Below are 13,486 nucleotides of genomic sequence, written 5' to 3' on the forward strand. Positions count from 1 at the left end.
CAGAATGATGTTTTTTTTTTCTTGTGGTTTTATTAATGAAATGTCATTTAAAGGAAAAATCTTACTCAGGCCCTGAAACAATGAGACCAGCCTTCCACCAAACAGCCTTTCTACTATTAAATTTCATGAAGCTGTAATTAACAAAGCGGTAACTAACCCCACAGTTGCTTGATAGCTGGGACAATGCAATAAAATATTTAAAATTTCCTCCAGTGTAGACTGCAATTTGTCAGGCATTATGAAGCGACTTGATTTGTCTAATTAAATGACCTAGCAACTTATTCATGTGTCATTTCTATTCAGCTTGCGTTGTAGACTTTTAAAATGTGTTACACCTATTGCCTGAAATGCCTCATTATGATCTGCATCACTGTGTGACTTTCTCAGATATTTGCTCTGGCTTTAATTGAGTGCTTTTTTGACCTGTCATTCCGGGTGAAATGAGGGACACAACCTTGATGAGATGTGAGAGGATTACTATGTGTCTCTTTCCCCTTCCCTGTATGTGTATGTGTGTTCGACAGCCAGGTTAATAGATACAGGTCCTTCAAGCCAGATGTGGCAGGACACAGCTCTAACCTTGAGGGTCTAGTAACCAACCTATTGTGGCATGTTGGTGCATGCAACAATGCTGCAATTACCTGCATATGAAATCAAAAAAGCTCAGAAGAAATCACTCCTTGCAAAACCCACGCCGGTTGCTTTCAAATCCTCGCACAAGTCTCTGTTCACTGTGACCGAGCTAAAATCAAAGCCTACCTATGAGCCCCTGTGGGCTCAGGGCAAGCTGAGTTTTCTTGCATCAGTTGAGTGCCACGTTATCAAACAGTCTAACTGACAGACTCCCACACTCCTTTGCTATCTTAGTTGTCACTGCTCTGTGTTGGCATCGCCCTCCATCATCCCTCACAAGGTTTTTTTTTTCTTCATCTTCCGTGTCGGAGAATGTGAAGAGTGAGAGACTGCAGGCCTGAGAGGTGTCAAACGACCATAAATGGATGACTCCATTTGTCTGTTAATCACCAGGGTTCAACGGGTCAAGTTTCACATTTGGGGTCAGAGGTCGCAGGTTAGGCCTGGGTTATTGTGTAGGTCAGGGGTCAACTGTGAGGTTGAGCACACTCCAAACGTCACAACTGAGCTCTGAGAGGAGAGTTTCTTTGTTTTTCTCCCTCTCTCTTACTCCCACAAGGGCTTTTGAGCAACAATTACAGCTCAGTAAGGGTCTGTAAATGTTCCAACAGGTTAACCTTTAAAAGACATTTAAAACAAATGACCTAGGAAAAGCAAGTAAGCGCCCACTTCACAGTGTTTTTCCTTCTCTTACTCAGAGACTCTTTTCTTCCCCTCTCCATAACAGTTTCCCTCGTCTTAAATGAAACGTAATGACACATATGGGACCTATCTTTCTCATCAACCATTTCTGGACCTCAGTGAAAAGGCTTTAAGGTGTCATTTGGACGACGTGTAGAAGAGAAGACCAACCCATTCACAGATTGTCAGCTACACATCAGTTTGACTCCTTCACTGTCAGCTTACAGTTCATCAGAGTCTTTTTATACTAGTTTGCTCTCTTCCTCCTTTCTCTTATCTGATGAGTCTCGATGAAAAGACTTAACATTCCAGTGTGTTCATTAACGTGAACTAATCGGCCAAGTCCGTGTAAGCCTTTCCTTGGCTCTCTTTGTTGCCGCTTGCCCAAGTGGACATCTTAAACTGTTTGCTTTTGAGGTTGGGTGGGCAGTGTTAGTGTCCTTTGCCAGTGGAAAGAAAAAAAAAAAAAAAACAGTGGATACTTAGTCATCCTTTGTGTCTCCATGAAGAAATCTAAGCCTGCTGCTGATATGTCATTTCCTTTACGTGATAATAAAGCTTACTTTTGTGTTTGTCAGTGATAGTACTTGAATACCCCACATTCAGGTCTGCCAATAATGATAATCTTGTTATCTGTTTATCTATAAATCTGTCTCCATGTCCAACAGCCCAAGCTGATGTCTTAAAATTGCAACGTACAACAATATAAAGCAGAGAAAAAGCAACACATACTTGGCTTGATAAAATTATCAACTAAACATAGTTCATTTTTGGGATATTTTTAGGATCTTTGTGTAACTTTTGAAATGTGAAATAACTCAATCTGTCTCTGACAAATAAAAAGTTGAAAGTTAAACAAAAGTTGCTTACTTAAATGAAGCGGAGGGAAAACAGCTCTCCTATTTCAAATACCGTAAATCTACTATACTAGATGGTTTTGCATAGTGAAGGTAGCCAATCTAGAACAGAAACTAATGACTATCTTCATACTGTCTCTATAATTCTGGTCTTTAATTGGACTTCATAATCATTCTATCTATAAATTGTCATAAAATAGTTCAATCATTTTAAGTATTTTGATTTCCCAGAGCCCTAGGTGACATATTCACATGGCTTGTTTTATCTGACCAACAGTCCAAAACCCAAAGGTATTCCGTTCACTGTCTGACAAGGAAAAGTATAAAATCCTCAAATTTGAGAACCAGCCAATGTTTGGCATTTTTGATGGAAAAATTTTCAAAATGACAATTACCAAATGAGTTACAGAATAATTCTTTGTCCATTGACTAATAAATTAGTTGACCAATCATTTGAACTCCAAGCCAGTCATACCATATCATAATGGGCGAAAGTCAGAATTCCTATAATTGGGACTCTTTACTTTTCTGTGAAGTGGATTGACAAAAGAGAAAGATAATCTTTTCCTGGAAAAGCATGACATTAAAGCTTACAATGGACAACATAACAGGAAATTAGCATTAATATGAGCATTTAAGGGGCTAATCCATTGAGGCCTATCTAAAGGCTTTTTAAATTTTAAGTTTGGTCCATCCTAATCTTGAGTAGTCTGATCCTGGATGGCCAACGCTCGCTGTCCAGCCAAACGGCGGTTGGCACACAGTTGGACCGTCGGACAGACATGTTCTTCCTGGCTCGCTTCGGTCTTCAGGGCTCGTCCCGTGACCATAAACAGTCCCTCTGATCAGAGACCTCAGGGTCATGCTTTCAACATATGGGGCGATAAGGGATAAGGGAGAGTGTCTACTGGGACTAAAATGGGCGTAAGGGGGCAGGATGGAAAAGAAGGAAGGGGTAAGAAAGAGGAGAAGAGGAGTAGCAAATTATAAACAATACCAGGGTGGAGGGAGGGAAAGAGGGAGGAAATGGCAAGAAAAAAGATAAAGAAAGAGAACGAAGGAAAAAGGGTGGGATGTAGGAAAGGACGGAGGGAAGGAAACAGAGCGGAAGTGAGATAAAAGTAGAGGGCGCAGGAGAGGAGGAGTATGGTTTCGGGGGTAGAACGAAGAAATTGTGAATTTGAGAATTATTGACTGAAAATATGTGCAGAACACAAAAGGAGTGTTAAGGAAGGTGTAAAGAGAGACAGAGATGAGATAGTGATTTCTGTCAGGTGGATAATTATAGCTTGTGAATAAGCAATATTAAGTGGAGGTGACTGAACATGCACATAAATGCAGTATGACAAAGCAAGACAAGATGGCTGACGATGTCTAGGCACAAGCTCACACTTCCTTCACTCGTGTAGTGTGTCATTAATTACGAACCCAAATCAAAGTTGATAACTAAGGCCTTTTAAGAAAAGCAGCACCGTATAAGAGCCTCTCTCCTCGCTCCTGGTCAGTTGTTATATAGCTGTAGATATATTTATTTAACTATCTAACACAATTCTTTGACAGTGTCTTTTTTCTTTTTCTTCTCACATCAGTTTAGCAGGCTCCTTTGCCAGCCGTTCCTGACGCTAAGCCTTGTTGTTGTCTTTTCAAATACCTCTTGTCGCACAGCTGACAAATGGCTAAGATAAGATGACAATTCCCCCGGCGCTTTTATAAATAAACTCCAACCTATCAGATACGGGTAGACGGGATAGGGTTTTACTGTTTGTGTGAGGCTTTATAGGGGCTTTTTATCATCGATATTAATGTATACTTAATGGTATATCTGTGTTATTTACAATGTGATTTTAAGAATACTTCAGGGTTTTAATCTACAGTACATCAATGTGTATAATGCCTTCAACAATCTGTGAGATTCCTCGTGTGTTTGCCCTATCATGGCCACTTTACCTTCTAAGCTCCCCTCCGATAATGTTTCATGTCACAGAGCGTTAATATATTTGTGTGCCCTTTTCAAAGATACATGCACACATACGGACCACACACATGCCCATGCCACTGTGCTACAGCACGGCGTGGCCTCCCTCTGCTTCACAGTGCTTCTCCAGCAACGGGGCGACCCACCTATATCTCTTCATGGAAAAGGTCACGCTGGCCACATGACCTGTTATTTGAAGAGGACCTGATGGATCCCTAAAGCAGGCCAAGCACAATCCAATTACACCCCGGGGAGATACGCCACATTTGCTGAACTCTGCTTGAGTGATACTCTGTTTCTCTTTGGGCGCTTGTAAAGATCCACTTACATGTTTATGGTCACCCAGGAACTAGAATCAACAGATGTCTGACGAGATTCAAACTCCTGCCGTGCTGGACTGCTTCATCTGAGAACACAGATTTACTGTGAACTAGGATTTCAATTAAATAATAGTTTCATCCTGTAGAGGAAACAATAAGAGCACAGACACTCTGTGTTCACCCATTTGTCAACAATCAGGTGCAGTTTGACAGTGGACCTCCAGCGCTGGCGGGACTGGGCAGGCCTCGACTTAAATAAACATGAGTTAGCTTGAGGGAAAATGACTCCGAAGAAGCTAAAGATCAAGCTTAGTCGGGTGACTTGGTCAGTTATGATGCATTGCGTATACTCACAACCTGAACTGCATGTCTCCAATGTTCTCTCTCTATCATCATCCCCTTCTCTCTTTACTGTGCACTATCCCCTTAGCACAAAATCGGCCTGACAATAATAAAATAAATGGTTCTTTTCCATGCCAACTGAACTGCCGTTTTCCCTGTCGATTGAATCGGTGTTTTGGTCTGTAAAATGTAAACAAATAATAAAAAATTGGACATCTCAATTTTCCAGAACCTAAGCCTTGCCTGTGTTGTCTGACCCTCAGTCCACACAAAGATATTCAGTTTACAATGACATAAAAAAAGAGAAACACAGCAAATCTTATTTGAGAACCTGGAAGGAGCAAATCCTTGGCAGTCTTGAAAAAAAAAAAACTGACTTAAATTATTAATAAAATTACTTGAATGATTAATTCATTGAATTATGGACTCCAACTAATGATTAATCTGCTGATTATGTTCTTGATTAATTGTTTGGTCTCTAAAATAGAGAAAAATGCCTAAGGCCCAAGGTGATGTATTCACATGGTTTGTTTTGTCCAACCACTGTTTCATAAGCCAAAGACTTTCAATTTAAAAAATAAAATTTCTCTCAGCTAACTGGCTAATTGATTCATCAACTAATCCTTAGGGCACTAAAGCAAGTAAATTATATGATATGGTTAGCTTTCGGTGAACTGGGTCTGTTCCTTCACTGCTTGCAGTACGCTACCTTCCTGACAACACAAACACGCCTGGAATTTGTCACCTCACCTCAGTCTTTATGACTGCACTTCACATCACTGTCTCCACAGTTAAACATGAACCAAACATTCGGGAAAACATATTCAGTTCTTCTGCTGAAACCAACTCCAAGTCACTCTTTAGAAAATCCAATCTGCTCTCCAGGTCTTCCTCCCCGTACAAGGTCTGGAATCCACAGCTGGTCAAAACGAATCTTTGACATTCACCATGTGAGAGACAGTGTGTCACCTCGACTCCATCAGTGGCCGCTGAGTGCCACAGTATGTGAAAGCTTCCAGAACACCCGATAATAAAGCTTATCAAACCAGCCCGCAAGATTAGACGCTGCCGCGGCTGAAACCTGCATACCTTGCCTGCAACAAGACCATGTTTGGTGAGCACTGGTCCACAGAAGATAAACATTAAGCATCATCGAGCTTTGGTGTACACTGATGATGCCGTGTGAGGTTGAGCAATGAAGCAGGCATGAGAAGCCAAGCTCGCTATGGAGCTTTACTGGTGCGAATCAGTGATCCAGTGATCGCATACTACACTGCGCAGGGGGGGGGGGGATGCTGCTGTTGTTCAACATGTGAGAGTCATACCAGCGAGGTTGTTAAACTTTGGCTCTCATAAGGTCACAGTTTATAAACCATAGTTTATGGTTACTTTATTGTTGTTAAGTACAAAGCCGTTTGGTATTTAACGTTTAGTGCTTTTTTCAAAAGGGAACTTTGTGAATGTTGAATGCACAGGAGTCAGGATGAAAATCGTTAAAAGACTTAAACCCAAATTCCGTAAACATGATGTCAAATTAGTCACCTCGTCACCAATAAAGCAGCTGGTATTTTACGTTAAGTTAAAGTTAAAGACTACTTCAGTGACCAGACAGTCTTAACCCTCATCTTCATGAATCATGTGGAAAAAGTGCAAGTCATACTCAGAAATTAGTCACATTATTCTTCTCTCATTGAGTCTCATGTGTGTTTTTGTGTGAATATCCACACCTGTCTGCAAAAGTGTGTGTGTGATTGCACCTATCCACGCCTGCTTGTATGTGTGTGTGTGTGTGTGTGTGTGTATGTGTGTGCGCGTGTGTGTGTGCGTGTGCGCGCGTGTGTGTGTGTGTGTGCATGTGCCCCAATCTCCTCAAAACTCGCTGCTCCCTTGCATACAACACACATCATTGCACCAAAGATAAAGTGGTGCTGTCTAACCTCACATTAATTCACCTGAGTAAATTTAAGTCCTTGCCAGTCTGGATGGCTTCCAAACATTTCCACAACCATTAGATTCCTCTGGCCATTACTCTCTCTGTCTATGTCTGCTTTTTACACAATGCAAGAGACAAGTCTCGTCTAGCCCCTCTGCTTGTGGACCTCACAGAATTTTAAAACATCTTTTCAGGATTCGATTATCGAACAGAGACAAACCAAAAAAAACTGCAAATTAACTAACAATTATTCTCATTTTGGACTAATCTTCTTCTCATTTTTAAGACATTTCAAGTCAGTTGTTTGGTCTATCAAGTGTCAGAAAAAAGAACTACAATATCCTAGAGCCCAAGATGACGTTCTTACATTGCTTATTTTGACGGACAACCTATTCATAAGTAAAATATGTTCAATTTATTATCAGGAAAAACAGAGAAGAGCAGCAAATCCTCACCAATTTTGGAATATTTTGGGTTTTGGACTGCCGGTCATACAAAACAAGACATCTGAAGACGTCATCCTTGCCTCTGTGAACTTGTGACGGGCATATTTTGTTGACCTTTTATAGACTGAAATGTTAATCAGTTCACTGAAAAAAAGTAACTCGATTATTCAGTAATGACAATAATCATTAGTCGCAGACCTAGAGTCATGTGCTGGGGCATAAAACAGGCTCTGAAATAGTACTATTGCTGTACTGTATTGTGAGTACACAAGGTCAAAAAGGTGAGTAGAGCTTTAAATCAAAACTCTCCATTAGGTTTCCAAGAAGTCAGTGCTTGAGTCTTTACCTCATCTGTGTAGTGCTACAGTAACTCCTTGCATCCATAGTAACCTCAGCAGTGGACCAAATATGGTATTACATCAGGGCTGGGTATGTTTGGCTATTCATTTACAAAGTGACTAACAGTGCACCGAGCCTTGATCAAACTGCTGCAAGAGACTTTTCCGATACAATCTCATATACCTTTCTTACGCCACTTGGCTGTGGGTTAAATAACAAGTCTGCTGTTTGAACAGAAATACGTCCATGCCAAAGAACCCCCCCCCCCGTGCAAAGAGCACCACTACAAACTTATTTACCAAGAGGGAGATATTATGGCTAGAGATTGTGCAATGTTTACAGAGGAGAAGAGGAAGAAACTGGGCTATTATCCAGCATGTTTGAGAGGAAATACGGTTTCACCAGAAACTGGATTACCTCAAATCTTTTGGACAAACAGTATCATTCTGGTGTGTTAAGATGTAATTAGGTTATATTCCTAGAGCGGCTACTCTTGCTTGGCTGTAATGCAGTAGGTCTGGGTTACTAAGAATTATTGCCTACATGTTGCAGCAGCAGTTTTTTTTTTTTTTTTTTTTTACTTCAATTGCTCCCTCAGCTTCAGTGGAAACTAATTCACCCTGGCTCATACTTCCCTTTGCCACTGCTTTTCAGCGTTGTGTGAAGTCTGGCGTTATGGTACAGAGAGCCAGAACTGGCAACACTTAAGTCTGCTGTCAAGCAACTTATGATTATCTCCCATGTAGTCCTGGCCTTGGTGTTATTCAGGAACTACTTATTAGTGATTCATCAGTTATGAGTGTCCTGCCTTGTTCCCCAGTAAGTATTCGGTATTTGTTCCAAAGTGTTTAAAAAAGAAAATGGACATGGCTGACCTTAACTTGGACATGGCTACAGTACGACTTGGGTTCCAAAAATGAAACGGAAGATACATAATTTAGGCCCCAGGTCTAAAAAGTGAAGGAAGAATAGATGACAGGTGCACAGTTCAGTTAAAGAAAGATATACTGCCTTTAGGAGACGGCCCCGTGGTAAATGTTATGAGTGCACCATGCAGTGGGGCTAATAGTGTCACAGCAAGACCTGCAACTTTTACGGGGTAAAAACTGCGGTAGAGTAAAAAGGAAATGCTACAATGCCACAAAAGGAGACGCCTAAACAACTCTGGCAATATTACGGGGGGGTACTCTGGGTGATAAGTCGCCATTAGGACGGCGGGTATGCTCTGAATCGGCTTATCATGACGTCGTTATGGGAAATGGTTCGACCCACGGAAATTAAACTCGCTGTAACAGCGGAGGGACCAGGTGGGTGCTCGCGTGCGGATACGTACCTCCTCTTCGTGGTTGGTGAATTCGCTCTGCTCGTTTTCTTTCTCGATTTTGTTGCTATTCATCCTGAGCCGGACTCTCTTTTCACTTTCACTCGGACCGTCTTCTTCTCTCGTCTTTCGCTTCTGTGTCGCTCTGTTTTGCTTCTCCAGGACCCAAAAATTAAAAGGCGCCCTCCGACAGACAACTGTCCGCGTGCGGCCGCTGTCCTACTGACCCGTGCTTCCCACTAGTTTAGCGACATCAATGATAAGTGACGATATATATATATATATATATATATTTGTTTGTTTTGTTTTTTTCTTTTTAAAAAGAGGAAAAAAACTCAGCTGGGAGTGGTGCTTTCTGTGCTGTCAGATATTCCTCAGCGTTCCCTGGAAAGCTTCTCCGGAGGCTCTTGTTGCTGTTCCCCAAATGAAATACAGTAAATGTTCACTGTACCGAGCCGCGGGGAAACTTCTCTCCTCATCTCCGCGTGAGGGAGGGAGGGGTGGAGGGAGGAGGGAGGGAGGGAGGGAGGGGTTTAGGGTGGGGTAGAGGGTGGGATGCACCGTCTGCTGGGCTTTATCAAGTTTTAGCAAGCGCTGGAAGAGCGACAGTGGAAAAATCAGTGCCAATCACCTTTCGGACCAGCTGAACGTTATTTTAGTCGGGATATATATATCCTCCGTTTTTATTCGTCCGCGTTAATATTCCTACATGTGCTGCATGTAAAGACAGATGAGGGCTGTGGCTATGAGTGTAGAAATTACACACACACACACACACACACACACACACACACACACACACACACACATATATATATATATATATATATATATATATATATATATATATATATATATAGTATAGTTATATATATACATATATATATATATATATATAATTTAATTGTTTAGTTAGATGTCCTCTCAATTTATTTCCCTGTATGTTTAGATGTTTTGTTTTTTTTAAAGCCATCTCTACACTGTCTCTAAATCTCTGGTAGCCTATAATGAAACTTTTATTTATTCCTTTTGTTGTCTGAAAAGTTCCCAGATTCAAAGGAATAGTTCCACGTTCCGGGAAATGTGCTTAGATGAGTCAGATGAAAGGAACGGTAGGCTCCGTCCGTAGTTGACCATTCAATGTGAAGCTGAAGCCAGCGGCCAGTTAGCCTAGCTTAGCATCGAGACTGGAAATGGGGGGGGGGGCAGGCAGCTAAACTCACAGTGATAACAAGACTCTAGGAAGTTAATGCTCCTGGCAAAGAAATTATCTGGCACATAACCTCCGGAAAAACCACAAGCTGTCATTTTTATGCCTCAGTTTTTTGCAGATTAAACAAGACAACACATTTTAACTCGTGAGCTTTAGAGGTGCTGGTAGGTGGGTTTTTCTTACCAGTGTTTCACACTTTTGCTGTGGTAGTCTTAACGCACGTTGTAACATCTCAGATTAACCTATTTATTGCATTTTATGGTGTTTGTGTCTAAAAACAGGGAACGTAGATGGAAAGTAGCTGGCTACATCTGGTACAAAACATCTCTTCTCTTTGGAATCAGTTTGGAATCAGTAGCTTTACATGTTAGGCCTAGCTCACAAATCAGCTTTTATTACAGTGCCTTTCATAATTTATTAATCTAAATTATATCTAAATTGCATTAATCTGTGCCTGGTATGATGTGGCCAATAAATGAGTCAATTTATCGAAGATACACAACAGTGTTACTTGAGCCCTGATTAGCCAGAGTTCATGCAGGACATATAAGTCATTCTATTGAGGGGTTTGTGATTTATTGTAAACTTGTCGTCCCATACCAATTAAGTTTATGTTTTTAATAGCTGTATTTTTTGTAGTTAACTGGTTGCTTTCTTGGGAATTAGCCAGTTGTTTGGAAAGTAATGTCATTTAGTTTTACTCATCAACAGTTTCCTAGGTATGTATGCAGTTGACGAGTCGCTCGGTTTTCTACTGTATATGTTAACCCGTTTAACCTTTAACCAAGCATTACATACGCTCAGTTTCTGCCATAAATCTGGCAGTCACAAGATGTTACCCAACAAGGGATTCACACTCAGGAGCATTTTTTCTTTCTTCCCCTGTCTCAACACCTTAAAATGTAGCACTCAGCAAATCTCATCATCTGTAAAGACACACAGAGTAGGAGGCACAGACAACTATCAACCTGAATGTTTAATAAATTTCAAATGGGTCCTAGTTGATAATTTCAAGGCCCTCGAGTAGTTTTGTCATTCCAGACAAATATTTACTATCAGACATCACTGAGGTTCTGTCTAGATTTACAATGAGCGGGGCAGGTTGTACATGTGAAGAGGTACACCTGTATATTTCTCAAGGTTGCAATGTGATAACAAGTTGCACTAATCCACTCGGAGCTCACCGAGGCCCATTTGATTTATGACCTTTGAGTTCCAAAGCCGCAGACCCTGGAGCTATGGAAATGATGGTTCAACAACAGTGGAAATGAGCAAACACTAAGAACTTTACTGGTACACCTATTATTGTCTACACTGCAGGATGCAAAACAGCCTTAAAAGCAGCGATCAGGTGACAAGGCAGCCTTAAATGCTCCCCCATTTCAAAACATTTATTTTGAGCAACTGCTTCACTTTGTATTTTGTGATGAAAAGTTGAAGAGCTGACAGTAGCTCAGTAGTGGAGACTCTGACTATATGTTGCATGACATTTATTGCACAGGACAGACTCTCGCATTTTGTGACAGCCAGTGCAGAAAACAGAGCGAGTCGTATTCGCTGAACTTGCACCTCAAAAGCAACAAAAGAAGGGAAAACAGTCATCGTGGATCGGTCTTAGAGATTTGTGCTCTTTCCCCTCCCCAATCATGTCTATATCAATTAGACTTCCTCTGAAGCATACACAATGAAGAAGGGACATGGCAGATTCTTTTATGCTGATGAGAAGCAGTTCAGGATGAAGAGAGGGAGGAGGGTCTTGAAGTCTTCCAAGCAGATAAAAATGGAAATGTTCCCCTTGCTGCACAACACCCCTGTATCAAAGCTTTCTGCCGGAGTCTGGGGAGCAAGGAGGGGGAGGAGAGGTAGCAAGAAGGAGGAAAGGATAGGAGTCGGGGTGGGGGGAGAGAGAGAGGGGGAGATGTCCCAGCTGTGTTTGACAGGTCTCAGGGCTGAGCTGTGTGGTCTGATGCTTGGAGAGGGAGGGCCCCCCCCGGAGGGCCGCCGCCCCCCCCCAAAAAAAAACAAAAAAACACACAGACCCACAGACACAGACACGTACAGTGGGGTAGGGGTGGGGGCAGAAGAGCAGCTAGGAGACAGTCCGGTCACGGTGTCCTGGGTAACATGTCAGGAAGCTTTGACATGGTCCAGCCTTATGTCAAAATATCTCTATGTTATCTAGGGGACTGCTAGTTTTCGCCTAAACTGGTCGAGGAAGCCTTGCTATTTTAGTTTGAATTGACGGGAGGACAAAAGAGAGCATGCATGTTAATTTCACATAATAAAAATAGTTCGACATTTTGGGAAATACGCCTCTTCGCTTTCTTCCCGCGAGTTAGATGAGAAGTGTGATACCAGTCTCATGTCTGTACACTAAACTACAGCCAGCAGCTTGTTAGGTTAGCTTAGCATAAAGATGAGCTAGCCTGGTTAGCCTAGTTTTTTCTACCAGTTTCACACTCTCCAGTCAGAATTATTTTCTTTAGAAGTTAGCATTTTTTTGATACTGTTTTGTTGTCTTTGTAACACCATTATCATCTGTGAAAGATCTGTAAAGACGTCGAAAGACAATTTCAGCTAAATTTCACTCTTCGGGAATTTACTGCCTCCAAAAGTGACAAGTAGGTAACTAAACACTTATAGGACTGACTAAATCTAACAGACTAGCCAAGCAACATTAAGGCTACAAACAACCCATAATGCAATACTTTCTCCAGAAGTTGGTGCTACATCAGTGCTCTCTCCATTCCAGCAGATTATCTGCTGTAGTGGAGATGTTAATGTCTAGTCCTCAGATATAATATGACCTCCATTATTTCAAGAAAAAAATATTGCTTCATATTTTGGCCAGTATGGTATCTTGTTTGTTTAATCCGTATGGAAACTGATGCGGATATTTTTCTTCTTCTTGTCGCTGTGATGTTGCCAGGTAACCAGCGAAGTCTCCAAGAGGTTACTGCTTGTGGCCAAGAAGCAGTCCGGCACATAACCTCCCATAACACCACAAAAAATCTTTTTTACACTTTGGTTTCGGTACAGATTAAATGAATGAGTTATAACATGTTAATAAGTGAGCTTTAAAGGTGGTGGAAGGCAGATTTTTGTTACCTTTGGACACAACTAGGCTAGCTGTTCCCCCCTGTTTCGAATCTTCCTGTGAAGGAAACCATTGCTTTAAGAACCAGAGATCGTTTACTACCCAAATGACTAACATTTCAACAACATTGCAAGAACCTCTGTTGAAACAAAGGCAGGACTTCAGATTGAGACACAAATCAAGTTATCCAATATCGTTCTCTGGATCACTGACTCATAGCTAAAAGGCCAGCTTGATATGAGCACCAAAACAAGAATCTATCATGACACAATGCCGATGTATTGACTAGTGGTGGGTCGCCAAGGGAGGACCCCTGCTATTCTTGCAAT

The 13,486-nt window shown here is 41.5% G+C and overlaps 1 protein-coding gene across 5 annotated transcripts in view; it reads right to left on the reverse strand.

Moving 5' to 3' along the window:
• Positions 1–9,368, reverse strand: part of LOC120797471 (RNA-binding protein with multiple splicing-like) — a 37,463-nt gene extending 28,095 nt beyond the window's left edge. For 3 of the 5 annotated variants that reach the window (XR_005708528.1, XR_005708527.1, XM_040141159.1), the window contains exon 1: positions 8,860–9,367. Coding sequence is in view for 2 of the 5 variants with exons in the window: in XM_040141159.1 (XP_039997093.1) it covers positions 8,860–8,922 (63 nt within the window). In the remaining 3 variants the exon portion in view is untranslated. Of the gene's footprint in view, positions 1–8,859 lie in introns of all 5 variants that reach the window. The other 2 variants (XR_005708529.1, XM_040141160.1) reach the window with 1 other exon arrangement.
• Positions 9,369–13,486: the final 4,118 nt, after the last annotated feature.

The sequence above is a fragment of the Xiphias gladius genome, chromosome 12 (assembly GCF_016859285.1).
Source record: "Xiphias gladius isolate SHS-SW01 ecotype Sanya breed wild chromosome 12, ASM1685928v1, whole genome shotgun sequence".
NCBI classification, from domain to species: domain Eukaryota; kingdom Metazoa; phylum Chordata; class Actinopteri; order Istiophoriformes; family Xiphiidae; genus Xiphias; species Xiphias gladius.